The sequence below is a fragment of the Numenius arquata genome, chromosome 2, assembly GCF_964106895.1.
Source record: "Numenius arquata chromosome 2, bNumArq3.hap1.1, whole genome shotgun sequence".
Lineage (NCBI taxonomy): Eukaryota > Metazoa > Chordata > Aves > Charadriiformes > Scolopacidae > Numenius > Numenius arquata.
The window spans coordinates 70,223,137-70,237,564 of NC_133577.1; the positions used below are offsets into that span (position 1 = coordinate 70,223,137).

The following is a 14,428-nucleotide window of genomic DNA, read 5'->3' on the forward strand; positions in this document are numbered from 1 at the left end:
CCTTCTTCCACTTGAGCTTTTTCAGAAGCTCCCTGCTCAACCACGCAGGTCTCCTGCTTCTCTTGCCTGATTTTCTGCTCTTAGGGATGCACCGATCCTGAGCTTGGAGAAAGCGATATTTGAATATTGTCCAGCTCTTTTGAGCCCCGCTACCTTCCAGAGCCCTAACCCGTGGGATTTCTCCAAGCAGTTTCTTGAAAAGGTGAAGTTAGCCCTCCTGAAATCCAAGGTTTCAATCCTACTTGTTTTGTGCATATTGCCCACAATCCTGAACTCTTATCTTTTCATGATCACTGCAACCAAGGCTGCCCCCAACCTTAATGTCCTCCTCTAATGTTCTCTTTGTTTGTCAGAACTAGGTCCAGTAGTGCATCTCTCCTTGATGCTCTCCACCTCCTGAGTCGAGAAGTTATCATTAATACGCTGGAGGAACCTCCTGGACTGTACATGCTTGGCTGTGTAGCCTTCCCAGCAGATACCAGGGTGATTGAAGTCCCCCATGAGAACCAAGGCCTGTGATTGCGAGGCTGCTTTCAGCTGTTTGTAAAAGGCCTCATCAGCTTCCCCATCCTGATCAGGTGGCCTGTAATAATCACCCACAACAGTGTCCCTCATATTGGCCTGCCCCTTAATCCTTACCCACAAGCTCTTGTCTCTCTCTTAATCTGACCCCAGGGAGAGTTTTAGGGACATCTCCTCACACTCTATCCATAGCAAGTCTGCATTGACTATGAAGGGAACTCGGTGTAAATCAACACTCAGATGAATCGCGCTTACTAAAATTTGGCAACACTGCAATGAAACTTTATCCATCTTTCAGTTGCAAAGTTTAACTTTATGGAGTCACTTTGGCATAGTAAATCAGTGTTATTTCTGTGCTGCCATTAAGAGTTACTTTTTCATAAATGCAAGAATTCTGCATGTGACAGGCTTTAGTGTTAAATAGCTTTTGTATGTAACAAGTAGTCAGAATAGACTGGATTTAGGAATCTTGGGGTTGTTTTGCTCAAATAAATTAAATGTCTCGAATCTTTACTTTTTTATTCCAATAATAATGTCTTGCAGAGCACTCAGACCTATCTGATGGAAACTGCAGGAAATAAGTATCTTTGGTTTTTTTGTCTTACTGAGTACATTCATCAGTGTGTGAATTTTCATCAAATATTGTTTGTGCCTTTCATTGTTTCTGTCCCCGTCAACAGCAAGCTTTAAAAAAATAATCTAGAAATCCTTAAAATATTACCAGGTTAAGAATGAAAGTGTTTGTTATATAACAGACTTAACTGCAGTACAGATTAAAAGTGTACCTTTGTAAATATTCAGAAATCATTGATAAATACATACTAAATTCTTCCTTCTCACTGTTGGGGATCTAAGTCCTGGGCATTGTGTGTGGTAGATATGCTACTATCATATTGTAATTGAAGAATATATCGAAGAGATACAAATTAGTAAAAAAAATATTTTTTTTAATACTAGCTTGCCCTTTCTTTTTCTTCTCTCTACCCCCTCACCAAACAAAATGCCCTAAACAAAAGCAGAACTTGTTATTCTAAATTAGCATATTATTTCTATGTACTGTTGAACATCCATTCCCTGCATATACAATTTATGGATAAAGTTGATGGAGACTTCCATTATATTTGTCACCTCCCTGTAATCTATATTTTGAGGTAGTTCAAAGGAAACATAATAGAGGTGTTGATGGCTTTTGGATTCTGTCTTTGAGGAGAATTTCAGAACAGATATCTATATAGCAGGATGCAGATGGGTGCAGCAAATGCTGCAGTTAACAAGTTAATGGTTCTGAATATTGACACTGGAGTGATTGTAACCAAGTCTTCCTTTGGAGCCACAAACTGCAGTTTGGGTACTAAATAAGAGGTCTTCTGCGTGCCTCTCAGTTGTACTTTGCACCAGGAATTTGAAATCACGGTAGCAAAGATATGTGGAATAGAGTAGACAGGCAAGTTGAGATTCATCTGTCCAAACTGGGACATCTTCTGCCACTTCTGAGTTTCTGGGATGCCTGTGATATTCAAAAAAGGGCTGGCAGATGTACTGCACAATCCACAGGAGACCTGTTTCCTTCAGGAATAGTAGCTGGAAGGCAGGCAGGATATCCTTCTCAAATTAGGTATGTCTGTTTAGGCACCTGAATTGCTCCCCTGAGGCTAGTGGCTTGAAAAATGAGGGCCAAGAGACTAGTTTCCTAAGTCCTAATAGGTAGTTTCTAGTTATTGAGCGGTGGTCATATTGGGATTGTGAGGAGACTCGTGGAAGAACAGGTTGTAAGAGTGCACCTGAGCACCCGAAGAAGAGAGGGAGTAACAAGAGCTAGGCAAAGGCTAGCATTATTAGCGTTCCTGTTCTGGATGATGTTTCTCCTGAAATACTCTGACTAAAGCCTGTTACCTATTGTTGTTCCCACTACTGCATCCAGTGTGATTCCCTTAATGTGGTTCAGGTCCTTCAAAGTTATTTTTCAAGTTTGTTTTGTTTTTATTTTCACATCTGCTCAGTGTTGATAGGAACATAATGGTATCTGGGGCTAAACAGAGGAAGTGGGTGAAACAGTGAAGAGTGTCACATGTTGGAGTATAGTTTTCATCTTTTCAACAGCGGATTAAAAAGAACCACCTCCTTTGGTGTCTTCCAGAAAGGCTTGATTCTTTGGCTTGTGACTGGCTCCAACTGCCCAAAAGGTAGTTGGTTTACCCACTTTTTTTATAGCTATCATTTCTGGTAGTGGATGGATTGTACTGCAACTACTGAACTGTCAGCTGGTAGTAGATGAGAACTCTAAAAAAAGAAGACCGGACTACAAAATTTCTTGCTACAAAGAAATGACTACTAGCTGTGTCATGCCCACAACTCTTAAAGTGAGGACCATCTCTGTACCAGTGTTTCTCGCAACAGAAATTTTTTACCCCAGTGATCTTTTAAAAATAGTAATAACAACATGATAATGTGTTGCTCTGCAGGAAGAAAGGTATTAATTTCTTTGTTCCAGAAGCACATGGATACAATGGACTTGAGCACTGTTGACAGAAACCTAGAGTGTCTGCAAAATGGTATTCTACTACAATGTGTGAATCTGGACAGCATTAAACCCATTCTCAAAATGTTAACGACTTGAAAAATTAAATACTAGGTTGCTCAGAGAAAATGATGCAAGAGTGTCACTGAATCTTAAAAATCCTTGCATCTTGTACACTTGAATTCATTACATATAAGTTGGAAATACTTGACAATTTCAGGACTTGAAAGAATGTATTTTAATTTTGATGAAAGAAATGCTCATCACAGTCAGGAGTGACAATTGCCATAATTGTTGGCAGCTACTGCATCGTCATTTAAGCATGTTCATTGCGAGGCAGTGAGGTTTTTTATTCATCGTCTTGTACTTAAATATTGTCTGTCCCACAATAGCAGTATTTCCCTTTGTTACCATTATGACACTTCTTATAATTGTGTTGTCAAAGGAAATACATTGGACAGCCTTGTATGGGAACATAAACTCTCCCTTCAGAATTTCTAAAGGTATTCAGAAGTGGCTGGAGGCCTTGCAAAATTTACAATTTATGAAGTCTAATATGCGATATTTGAAATGTTTGAAGATTGGGCACATATAGCAAAAACAATGAACCATTTCACAGAGCAGCTGAAATATTTTAATTCAGCTCTGCAGTGCTTTCCAAGAAAGTCAATGCACTGCAGCATAAAAGCTGGCCTGTAACACTTCCAGAGGGGGGATTACAGCTAGGAGTCTTTGTCTGGTTTTCATCTATTTCCATTTTAAAGGGTCGTAAATAAAGCATTCAGAATTTAATAAATTTATCTGTTAGATTAGCTTTGAATGTTTGTATTTTGGCAGTAGATGCCAGTTTCCCCTTGAGATGTGCTTGCTTGTTGGTTTAACCTATCTCCCCTCCACTAGCAGCAGCAGGCTGTCAGAACTAGATAGGAGCAGCTTTTTCTGGAACAAACTGGTTTGAAGAAGTTGCCAATTTTGCAGCACCAGTATTGGCTTAATGAGAAACAAGAGGAAAGCAGTAATTATTTTTAAAATTGATTCAGACATCATTGCACATGATACCATCTCTTGAATTAAGTTTTCTAAGTGTTTTTTTTTTTAACAGAAAAACATGACCTGTGTAAATATAACCAGTTTACCCTCAACCCCATGCATTTTAATGAAAAACCTTGCAAATATTAGTGGTCTCTGTATACACAATGAGAGGAAAAAAGATTCTGTAGGTCACAATTGAAGTGCCCTAATTTTCTGTGTAGTTATACTAAAAATCTTATAGCTGGCACTATCTTCCGTCTCTAACATACCTTCTATTAATGTTAATTAGCCTGTCTATTTTTAAAAATAGTATTTAACTGTATGTGTGACTTGCTGCTAGTGTTTTCTGTTCCAAAATCTGTATAGTTAAAATTTCAAATAAGACTCCTGTAAAACTGAGGAAAATTGCGTTACACAAGCCTAATTAATTTGTTCTGTAGTGACTATGTCATTTTAGGAAAAATTTGTTACCAGTTGCTTGCAAGCACTATTTAATAGAGCTCCCTTTCACAAAACTAGTATTTTTTTTGACTGATCTGTACTGAAGAAAGGGAACCCTTATACCCTCCTTTTTCAGTAAAACACTTTGCATCTACAAAGAAAAAATACACTTTTGGATGTACAAATGATTATCCAGTGGCTTTATTAAATTGGCTCTGAAACCTGTTCGCTACAGTGAAGACGCAAATGAGCCGAAACTGGGGCAGACCAGAGCAGTAGCCTCCTATTGTCTCAGGATGCTTCAGGAGTCTGGAATGTACTCCCAGGAAATTGAGAACCGAGTTGGAAATAATACAGTATATGCCATAAATGCATTCTGTTGAGTGGCTTGAGATGGTATTGCTGAGAATGCAGCGTGTAACTTGTGAAGAAGAATAGGAATGTGCTGTGGGTTTCCCCTACACATCTAAAATGCAGGCTAGTGTTCCTTGAAAAGGCATATGCATTGTGAGCCTGTAGCCAGTGAGAACTCTTACGGTGGAAACTCACTCCTCTCCTGGCACAACCCCATTTAATCCACGTCCTATTCCCTAATCCAGCTCATTTCACGGCACATAAATTTTTGTGTTGGAGTGGGATAGAAATGAATGGACCGGGGAGCCAGCATTATTACTTTTGTTAGCAGTGTGGTATCTGAGCCTGGTTCAAGCAAAGTCTGAATGTAAGGTCCCACAGCTGCTTGATTTTTATATGAATGGATGCTGCCGCTGAAAAGGGTAGAGGTCTTCCCCTTACTCCTGCTCAAGAGCCACATGCTCTTGATCCAGCTCACTGTAGAGCTGCATGATCAACTGTCCTGGCACAAAGGAGTAGATGAAAATGTTGTATCTTGTCACTTACCATCCTCACAATAATCATGATGGTGATTATGGAGCTCCTCCCAAGTTAAGTAATATGTTTTCACCTGCCAACTGGAGCACTGTGGAAATGCTTGCTTCATTAAAAAAAAAAAACACCAAACAAAAACAAGCAAACAAACAAACAAAAAAACAAAAACAAAAAAAACCAAAAAAAAACCAAACCCAACAAACTTACAGGATTATTTTGACAAAAATAAACCCTGACACTTGAAAACTTCATTCTTCTAAGCAAGAACAAACAGTTAAGTATGCTTTTAAAATCTTACTTCCTGCTGATTTGGTGATTTGATGTTAGACACTAACAGTTACAAACTTCACGTTAGAAGTACTTACCTACTCTCAAAGCTTCGTGGACTGCCTACCTAGACTTAGGTTCTGCCTCAGCTTGCATCGGTGTGCAGGGACAGGAGGAGAAACGCTTTCAAGCTTCTTTTCCCTCTTGATAGACAATGGATTTCTTTGTGTTATACCTTTGAATGAGGATACTTATGCAATGATCAGTTACAAGAGAGCAAACTATGCAATTCTTGTTAGGATTCTCAAATTTGAAAATTTAAGCCCATGTAAAACAGGATTGTTCTCAGTGAAAGGCATTCTAATGCGTGTTATCTTATCCCTTGCAGTGTTCCCCTTTTGAAGATTCTAAGGCTACAGAGGAACCTGTTTCTAACAATACATGGGATTTTTTTTTCTCTACTTCTTTTTTCTTCTTTCTTTACTTTCTTTACTTCTACTTTTTTCTCTACTTCTCAGGTGTTTTTTCTTTTTTTGGTTCCACTAAACCTTCCAGTGCTTAAGGCCCAAGCACACTGAAATTTTGAATTTCTTAGTTCTCTTCCCACCTGCACTTGCCCTATTGTGATGGGCACTACAGGGCTGGAACCAGTAGGTTGCATTTGGTGTGAATAATACAGATGATGATTAGAACCAGAAAATGGGTTTCTTGTTACTACTATAGAAAATGAGGTTCTGTAGGAGTGAATATTCTAAATCGGAAGGAAGGATGGCAAATCAACAGGCAGCTGACTGAAGCTTGACAAAAGTTTGAGAGGGAAACATAGGGTTTGAAGCAAACAGGCAACCAAGGAAGGATAAGTCCAGTCGAAAATGGAACAGCTGGCTGAAGGTCCCTAGTTAACTACTACTGTAGCTGCTCTGGTGTGCTGGAGTCACTGCTGGATCCTCTTTGGCGTTTGTTTCCTTTAAACTGCAGGATATAGATGATGGTAGGTAATGCTAGTTCAGGCAATTTTAGGAAAATGTGAGGTTGTTCTTGCCCAATTCCCCATCTCTCACACTAAGGAGGAATAGGAAAGGTAGCTTGACTGTGATATTTTTTTTTTTTTTTTTTTTTCCTCTCTTACAAGTAATACTAGATCTGGTTTTCTCAGCTATTCCCTATGTCTCTAGAGTGTAGTGCAACATCAGGCATTCTGAAAGGAGATGACATTAAATATACCAAGTGTCAACTCTTTATTTCTGGCAATTTGCTATCATAGCAAGTCATCTTTCAGAGAATCTTCAGGAAGGAAAATTACTTTGTTCACTAAAAAATAACTTTGTCTTGGAAGACTCCTAACTGTATTATTCAATTCACACACAAATATCTCAAAGCCCTTTAGAGTTGTTTAGGACAAGAATTAGTGGAGTGTCAGAACATTCATGTGGAATTAGAGGTCTTCCTTACCCCCAGTTTAATCAGGATAAACAATAGGGCCTCACCATCCAGGAATGTGCTAAACCTGGACAGCATTATCCAAATTGCTAACCTGAATCTGATGTTCTTTCTGATGGTACTGCATTATAATTGCTTTGACAATGTTTATTTAAAGATACTGTTTTGTTGGGTTTTTTTTTTTGTCTTTTGTGAAAATGCTAGATTTGAGCTGACTTGGTAATGTACTTGAATATAAAGTTGGTATAGCAAATGTCAATTGTAGAAATAAGACTTGTATTAGTGAAATTTCATTGTATTATACCACAATGTGTGGACAAGTCATGTTCTGTGCTACTGTTTTCCAGATTTTTCTTTTTTTTTTTCTTTTTTTTTCTTTTGCCCTCGTTCCTTTTATCAAAACTGTGGGTATTTGAGGGGAGAAGGGGAATGAAGAGCAAAATCATTTGGGGATTTTTTTTTTTTTTTCCCCCTGTAAAGCATTAATGTAATTCTTTTTTGGATGAAATAGTATGCTTCTCCTATAGTTTCATGAGAGAATGAATTATCTTCCTTGCCAATTTATGTAAGGAAATCAACTAAATTGCCTTTGATATCTTGCTCCTCAGAATTTGAATCTTCTTGAACAGACCATAGTATGTTCACTAGGGTTCCCAACCTTGAAAGCGCTGAAGTAGATTGCAGCGCAATTCAGGAAACAGGTGTCTTGAAACAAGAGGAAGGAAGTGTTGGCAATAAGATTAAGCATGGTTAGAAAGCTATTTCACAATTGCTTCCAAACCTTAACTGTTAAAAAAAAAAAGTTTGATTCATTATAGCACTAAGAAAGTGTCTTGCAGAGGGACTTGATGGAGGAAATGTTAATTAATTCAGAGGTTAATTTAGGCATTGCATGCTATGCATGCTTAAGGAAAGGTTTAAAATGTAATTAAGTGTTGATGAGGAAAAAAGGTGTACCAATGAACATCTAAAGCAAATACATACATGGAATGCAGTAAGAAAATGCTCGGGCTATATTTACTTGCCTTTGTATTGCATTCCTTCTTCCTGTATATTATTATAAATATTGTATATTCATATATAATTATATATATTATTCCTGTATATTATCATTTGAAATACAAGCAGAAATGTCTTTGGAAAATATCATTGTCCATTTGGTTGTTCAAAAAAGTTAGTTAATGGCTTGCTAGCAAAAAGCTTGTATGCGTGCTCTTGTATTTGCTTCAGCCATCTATCTGAATACTGTCTGTCAGTAATGACTTTAAACCAACCTGACTCTTTTTGCACCAAAAGAAGTTGAACTCCTCTATCAGGTGTATTAGTAGGCTGGGGAGAGCAGTAATGCTTAGTGTGCAGTGGTGTGTTTTGTTACTACTACAGGATCTAGGAGGGGATACTTCTCCACGGTCTGAGGTAAGCCTTTGTACTCGACAATTGGAGGAAGAAAAAAGGGTTTCAAACCACGTCTGCGATTCCTTTATCGGATCATCACTGTACATACAAAATGTATTATGAATAATATGATTTGAGATAAGAATAATCTATTAAAATGGTCGTCATTAATATGCTGATATTTATTGTACCGTTTCCATTTTTATTGTTGATACCAAAAGACTACTGTAGCATGCATCTATCTGTTTCCTCCTATCTTTTAAATAAAATTTCTGTTAAGCTACTGTAGTATATAGTGTCATCTACTAGACTAGTTTGAGGATGATGATACTGTCTCAGTACTCTTCTGAGTCCTTTTTACTTGGGAAAAGGAAGAAACATAAGATCTCCATGGTTAGCAATATTCTAAACTGGATTAGACCTCTGAAGGGGTACAGATACTGTAATTGGCATGAGATTATGTATTGTCCACATCTCTCCAAGGTTGCAATATGACAAAGCGCTGTCTTCTTTATATAAAACCTGCAAATTTACATACAAACCAGCATCTCTTTCGGATTCATTTCAACTAAGTTAGAATTCTAGCTTAAAGCATTTAGCTTTAAAAAACCCCAAACAAAAACCCCCCAAACCAACCAACAAAAATACGGGCAAAATGGGTTCAATGAAAGGAAGACTAGTTGATTACCCATTAAATAGATTGTGTTTGTTTCTTACCATCCAAAAAATAAAAAATTAAAAAACCAAAACAACCAAACAAAAAACTTTCTCCTTCACACTCCTTTTCAACTTCATTCCTGACTTGACCTCCTTCCCTCCTCAAGTGGGGATGGGAATGGGGGCTGTGATCAGTTCATAACAGTTCCTCTCTGCTGCTCCGTATTCCGCCCGCTTGTTCCTTGTTCCAGTGTAGGATCCCTCCCATGGGATACAGTCCTTCAAGACCTGTTCCAGCATGGGGTCTTTCTACAAGACCTGCTGCAATGTGGGTCCTCTCCATGGCATACAATCCTTCAGGAGCAGGCTGCTCCAGTGTGGGTCCCCCATAACCCACAGTTCCTGCCAAAAACCTGCTCCAGTATGGGCACTTCTCCATGGGGATGCAGCTCCTGCCTGGAACTCTGGCATGGGCTTTCCACAGACTGCAGCTTCCTTCAGGGCATGTCTATCTGCTGCAGCATGGGGTCCTACACAGGCTGCAGTGTGGATATCTGCTCTAATGCTGTCTTCCATGGGCTGCAGGGGAACAATCTGTTTCACCATGGTCTTCTCCATGGGCTGCAGGGGAATATCTGCTCTGGCACCTGGAACACCTCCTCCCCCTCCTTCTTCGCTGACCTGGGTGTCTGCAAGTCTGTCTCTTTCACATTTTTCTTACTCTCTCCCAACTGCTTTTGCACAGTGTTTTTTACCCTTTCTTAAACACATGCACAGGGATCCCATCACTGTTACTGATGCGTTCAGATTTGGCCAGCGGTGGGTCCATCTTGGAGCTGTCTGGAGTTGGCTCTTTCTGACATGGCGGCAGCCCCCAATGTCTTCTCACAGTGGAGACTCCTGCAGCTCCCTCTTGCCCTCCATTACCAAAACCTGGACATGTAATCCAAGTGCACCATGTTACTGGACCAGATCTGATCCAAAAAGAGGACTTTGCTCATGAAACAAATCAAATGTTATGTGTCATCTTCAGAAACAGATACTGAACAAATCAAGTAACTTTCCTGCATCTGATATTTCTTGTTTATGACTTTCTCCAGCCTGGCCTTTACGGGTTTGTGCTCTTAGGGTTGTGCTGATGTGTTTTGGACTGTAAGCAACATAAATAACACGAACTGACTTCCATCCCATCACATCTGTGATGGATGACAACTGTACAATTTGTATTAGATAAATGGCTAAAAACTTTGCTTGGCCTATGTGTAGTTTTATCATTTTATACAAAAAGCTGCATCCTGTAACTGGTATTGCAAAGCAAGAATTTACTTGAAAATTACTGTTTCCAAATAGAACTTTAGTACTTAATTACGACAGATAACCCTGATAACATCAGTAGAAATGCCAATGTTGAAACAGAGAGATGTTTGTCCATGAGCTTTGCTAAATTAAAGTGTGTGTCTTTACTTGAATATAATCACTGTTCTTTTTTTAACTTTGAATACATTGTTTTTGTATTTACCCATGTTTCTCATTTAGTTCCAAAATAGTTGTAGCCTTTCCTCTTCTGCTTCTGTTTTCCCGTAGGAAGCTCTGAATTCTGGGTTCATTGTAAACCATGTTTTTCCTTCCTAGTAACTTAGTGTCTCTCTTAGTTATGTGAGAGTTCTGGTGAACTACCGGCTCCTCACCACGTTCTGCAGGACTGTGTGGTGATTATACGGTGCACTCTACTGTACTATTTGTTTACTGATAAGAAACACGACTAGAAAATCCAGTGCTGATGTGCAGCGTGTTTGTGCGAGCGTGTCTCTTTGAAGTGGCTAGACTGAAGTTCTGAAAGGAACCTGCCTGAATTTGTCAGGTGCTGTTATTTGCCACAGCCCTCTTGTTTCAAACGCAACACGCATGAAAAGTCGTGTACAGAGCACTCTGCTTGCACCTTCCATTTCTCACTTGGGGAGCGGAGAGGAAGAGACTGACACATGGTTTATATTATTCAGTACGTCACTGAAAGAGCCTTGGGTACATTCAGAATAGTAGATAAGAACCTAAAAGGAATGCTGCTTGGTTGATTTGTGTTTTACATTTTGTGCCAAAAAGGCTTGCGTCGCCAGCTCTGTGCATAACAGTGTAACTGGCTCTAACAGTTACACTGAGATCACGGTACTAGGTGTTTTCACTTAAAGCCATGGTCCTGGGGTTGACTAAACCTGGTTTAAAACGGATTTGTGTAGCAGTCATCAATTCAGGATTATAATAAAAGCAAACTTACCCAACAGTTGCAGAAGAAAACCATGACTTTAGGCTAGACAGCATAAGAAATTCTCCAAAAAGTTTCAAGAGGATTTGGAGAGGTTTGGGCACTTTTCCTTTCCTCTGTCTCCCATCTCAGTCTAGAATTTCTGAGCAATCTCTTGAACAGGTACTTGGCAGTGTTCTGTTGGTGAAAATGCATATGAAATGTTTAGTTTATGTTAGTACGTTTCCTAATTTGTCCCCTTCTCCTGCCTTGCCTGCCATGTTTTCAATTCAAGCTGATTTATAAACTCAGTTTAATACAACTGATCTGTTTCAAAGGCAGTGGTTCCATGTTTAATCTGCAGTGATGGTGTTGGCCCTTTCCCATCCTCACCCCGTTTCTCATGTTGCTTCAGTGTAAGCAGTGTCGTGCATTGGGTCAGGGAAGCAGTTCGGGGGCTGAAGGTGAAGCTTGGGAGAGTGGGAGAAACATCCATGGCTGAAGCAGTTTTCCAGTCTCATTCTCTGTCTCTACCATGCTCCAAATCACATGCGAAGAGTGACTCAGTCACTTGGGCTCGCCCAAAGCAATGTGGTTTGTCAGGGTCAAGAATGAGCAGTGAGGGAACAGAGGGCGGCACTGTTGAAAAATATAAAGAAAAATAGTCTTTTTTTAGCAGGTATGTAGCTTGAGTATCAGGAGATTTGTTCACTGTTGACTGTGGTAAGTTTATTTGCTTAATAAAAGTAGAAATTCAGTACTCAATAGTTCTATTAACTACCTGACATACCAGAATTTGATTTCTCAATTATCCTTCATGATGATGGTATAAAAAACATTACAGAAGTTTTAACCACAATATAGAATTTGTATATCAAAAGAAGCTGCGCAAATACGTACTGAAATGCAGACTGGCAAAAAAGCAATTATAATAAAACCAGGCTTAACATCATAGCCTTCCAGCTGGGTGTTAAGTGCCTTGCACACAAGTGGAGAACTGCTGGCTGAATTTCCAGAATGAAGAGCTAATTTAGTAAAACTGGTGGACTTTTATTAGAGAACTGCTTTATAGTGGGGTTAAATCTGTAGTGTGTATTGGAAGAACATTATGAAAAAGTTACCTAAATCTTGTATGAAGCACTTACAGTAAGGAATTAAGTTCTTCTGCAGAAAGTGCAATATTTAATAGTTTCTGTACTTCTACATTTTATTGTAAAAGTAAAACAGGAACAGAATTAAGCCTATGCAAGTTCAGTTAAATATGCGAGTGCTGAATTATATATTGGTGTTAAATTCAATGGGTTAAATGGCGCCTCTGATCTTCTTTAAGGTCCTAAAATCCTGCCTCCTTTCAAATGGCAGCTGTAGGTCTACAATCTATCTCAGTATGGACTCACATAACTATTCTACAGTAGACTTTGCATGATGATTTCCACATCCTAAGTGATTATTTAAACCTAACTTAGTTTCAATGATTTTCTTTTTTTTGGTGGTAACGACTGATAATTTTCTTAAAGCAAGATGATAATGCTTAGCATTTTAGAGATTTTTCTTGGATGATAAAGAAGCCTCAGTGCTAAGAGGACTTCTGTTTTCTGCACCTGGGAAAGGTGTCTTCTTTAAAATGTTTATATAGATCTTTTCCCTTTCAGTCTAGCCTACTCACTGTTGAACCCCAAGTTTTGAACTTGACTTTGTCCTTCTTATTCTCTTGAGAAAGCTGTTAATTGTTTAACCCTTTGAGTTATTGGTTCTCAGCTCTTTCTTCAATCAGGAGTCTACGTATGTTATTATCTTAGAATTGTTCCCCAGTATGTCTTGCAGAGAAGAGGAGAAAGAGGACCTTGCTTATTTATTCCTATGTCTTTCTTACTTGCTTTCCCTTGCTTAGTGTGAAGGTAGTCACAATGTTAATACAGGTCTGTTCTTCCTCTATACAACTTGCCTCATTCATTTTGAATTTATTACATCTCAGTTTCTCATATTACACAGTTGGAAGTCAGTCATGTCACGCTGCTGGTGTGTATGTGGGTGTATGTAATAATGCTCAATGTCACTAATTAATACTCCACACTAATAAATGTTTATTTGAATCTATTCTATAACACCAAATTGTCATTGGGAATACATTCCCTTTAGAACAAATAAATTAATTTTCTGTAAGCCTAAGGCAAATTCTTTATAGGATTGAAATAAAAAGGTGCTTGACCTTGGTTGAAAGAATATGTCATCAGGGAATAACAGGTAAAGGTTACTTCAGCGATAAATAAGAATTAGCTTTTTTTTACTCGCACCTTATTGACAGAAAAGTATCAAAACATCCTTTCAAAGTATTTACCCTTACAAGCTGTCTTTGAAGTTGTTTGATATACCTTAAGTTGTGCAAGCATAATCAAATTTTTTTTTTCCCCCCAGTCGGTGTTATCCGCTGTCCAATTTGTGGTCAGGAATGTGCAGAGAGACACATCATAGATAACTTTTTTGTGAAGGATACCACAGAGGTTCCCAGTAGCACAGTAGAGAAATCAAATCAGGTAAGTGCATTAACATGTAATCAAGTTAACACCTTTTGGATGTGTATGCATATCCTTGGCTTCTTGCTGTGTGGCCTTTTTGCTGTTCTTATGCAGAAAAAGACTTCAAGTACTTAGTCATCACATAGGGTAACTACTCTAGAAGATCAGTTAAAATCGCTGAAAATGCATGTGAAGAAGGTGGTTGCCTTATTCTAAAGTATTTTTAATTGTTGATATAAAATTTCATCATTATAGCAAAAGATAAATTAAGGAACAGGTGTTAAAATGGGAATTTCTGTGCTTTAGACAGGGCACTTGAAACATTCTCTGAAGCAGAGACTTGAACAACACTACGTCAAGAGATCTCAGTGTAAAACTGAATCGTCTGGTTAAATGGACTTTGTTTTTCTTATCTCAGCACTGACAAAGCATGGCACTAAATAGCTGCAGTGCAGTTACCAAGCAAGAGGCTCAAACTTACAATTGGGGAAGATGGTATGTTTTAGGGGTTTC

The 14,428-nt window shown here is 38.6% G+C and overlaps 1 protein-coding gene across 1 annotated transcript in view; it reads left to right on the forward strand.

Moving 5' to 3' along the window:
* TRIM24 (tripartite motif containing 24) overlaps positions 1-14,428 on the forward strand; it is a 63,225-nt gene that overhangs the window by 12,403 nt on the left and 36,394 nt on the right. The window contains exon 2 of the mRNA XM_074164948.1: positions 13,815-13,933. Coding sequence (XP_074021049.1) covers positions 13,815-13,933 — 119 coding nt within the window. The remainder of the gene's footprint in view (positions 1-13,814; positions 13,934-14,428) is intronic.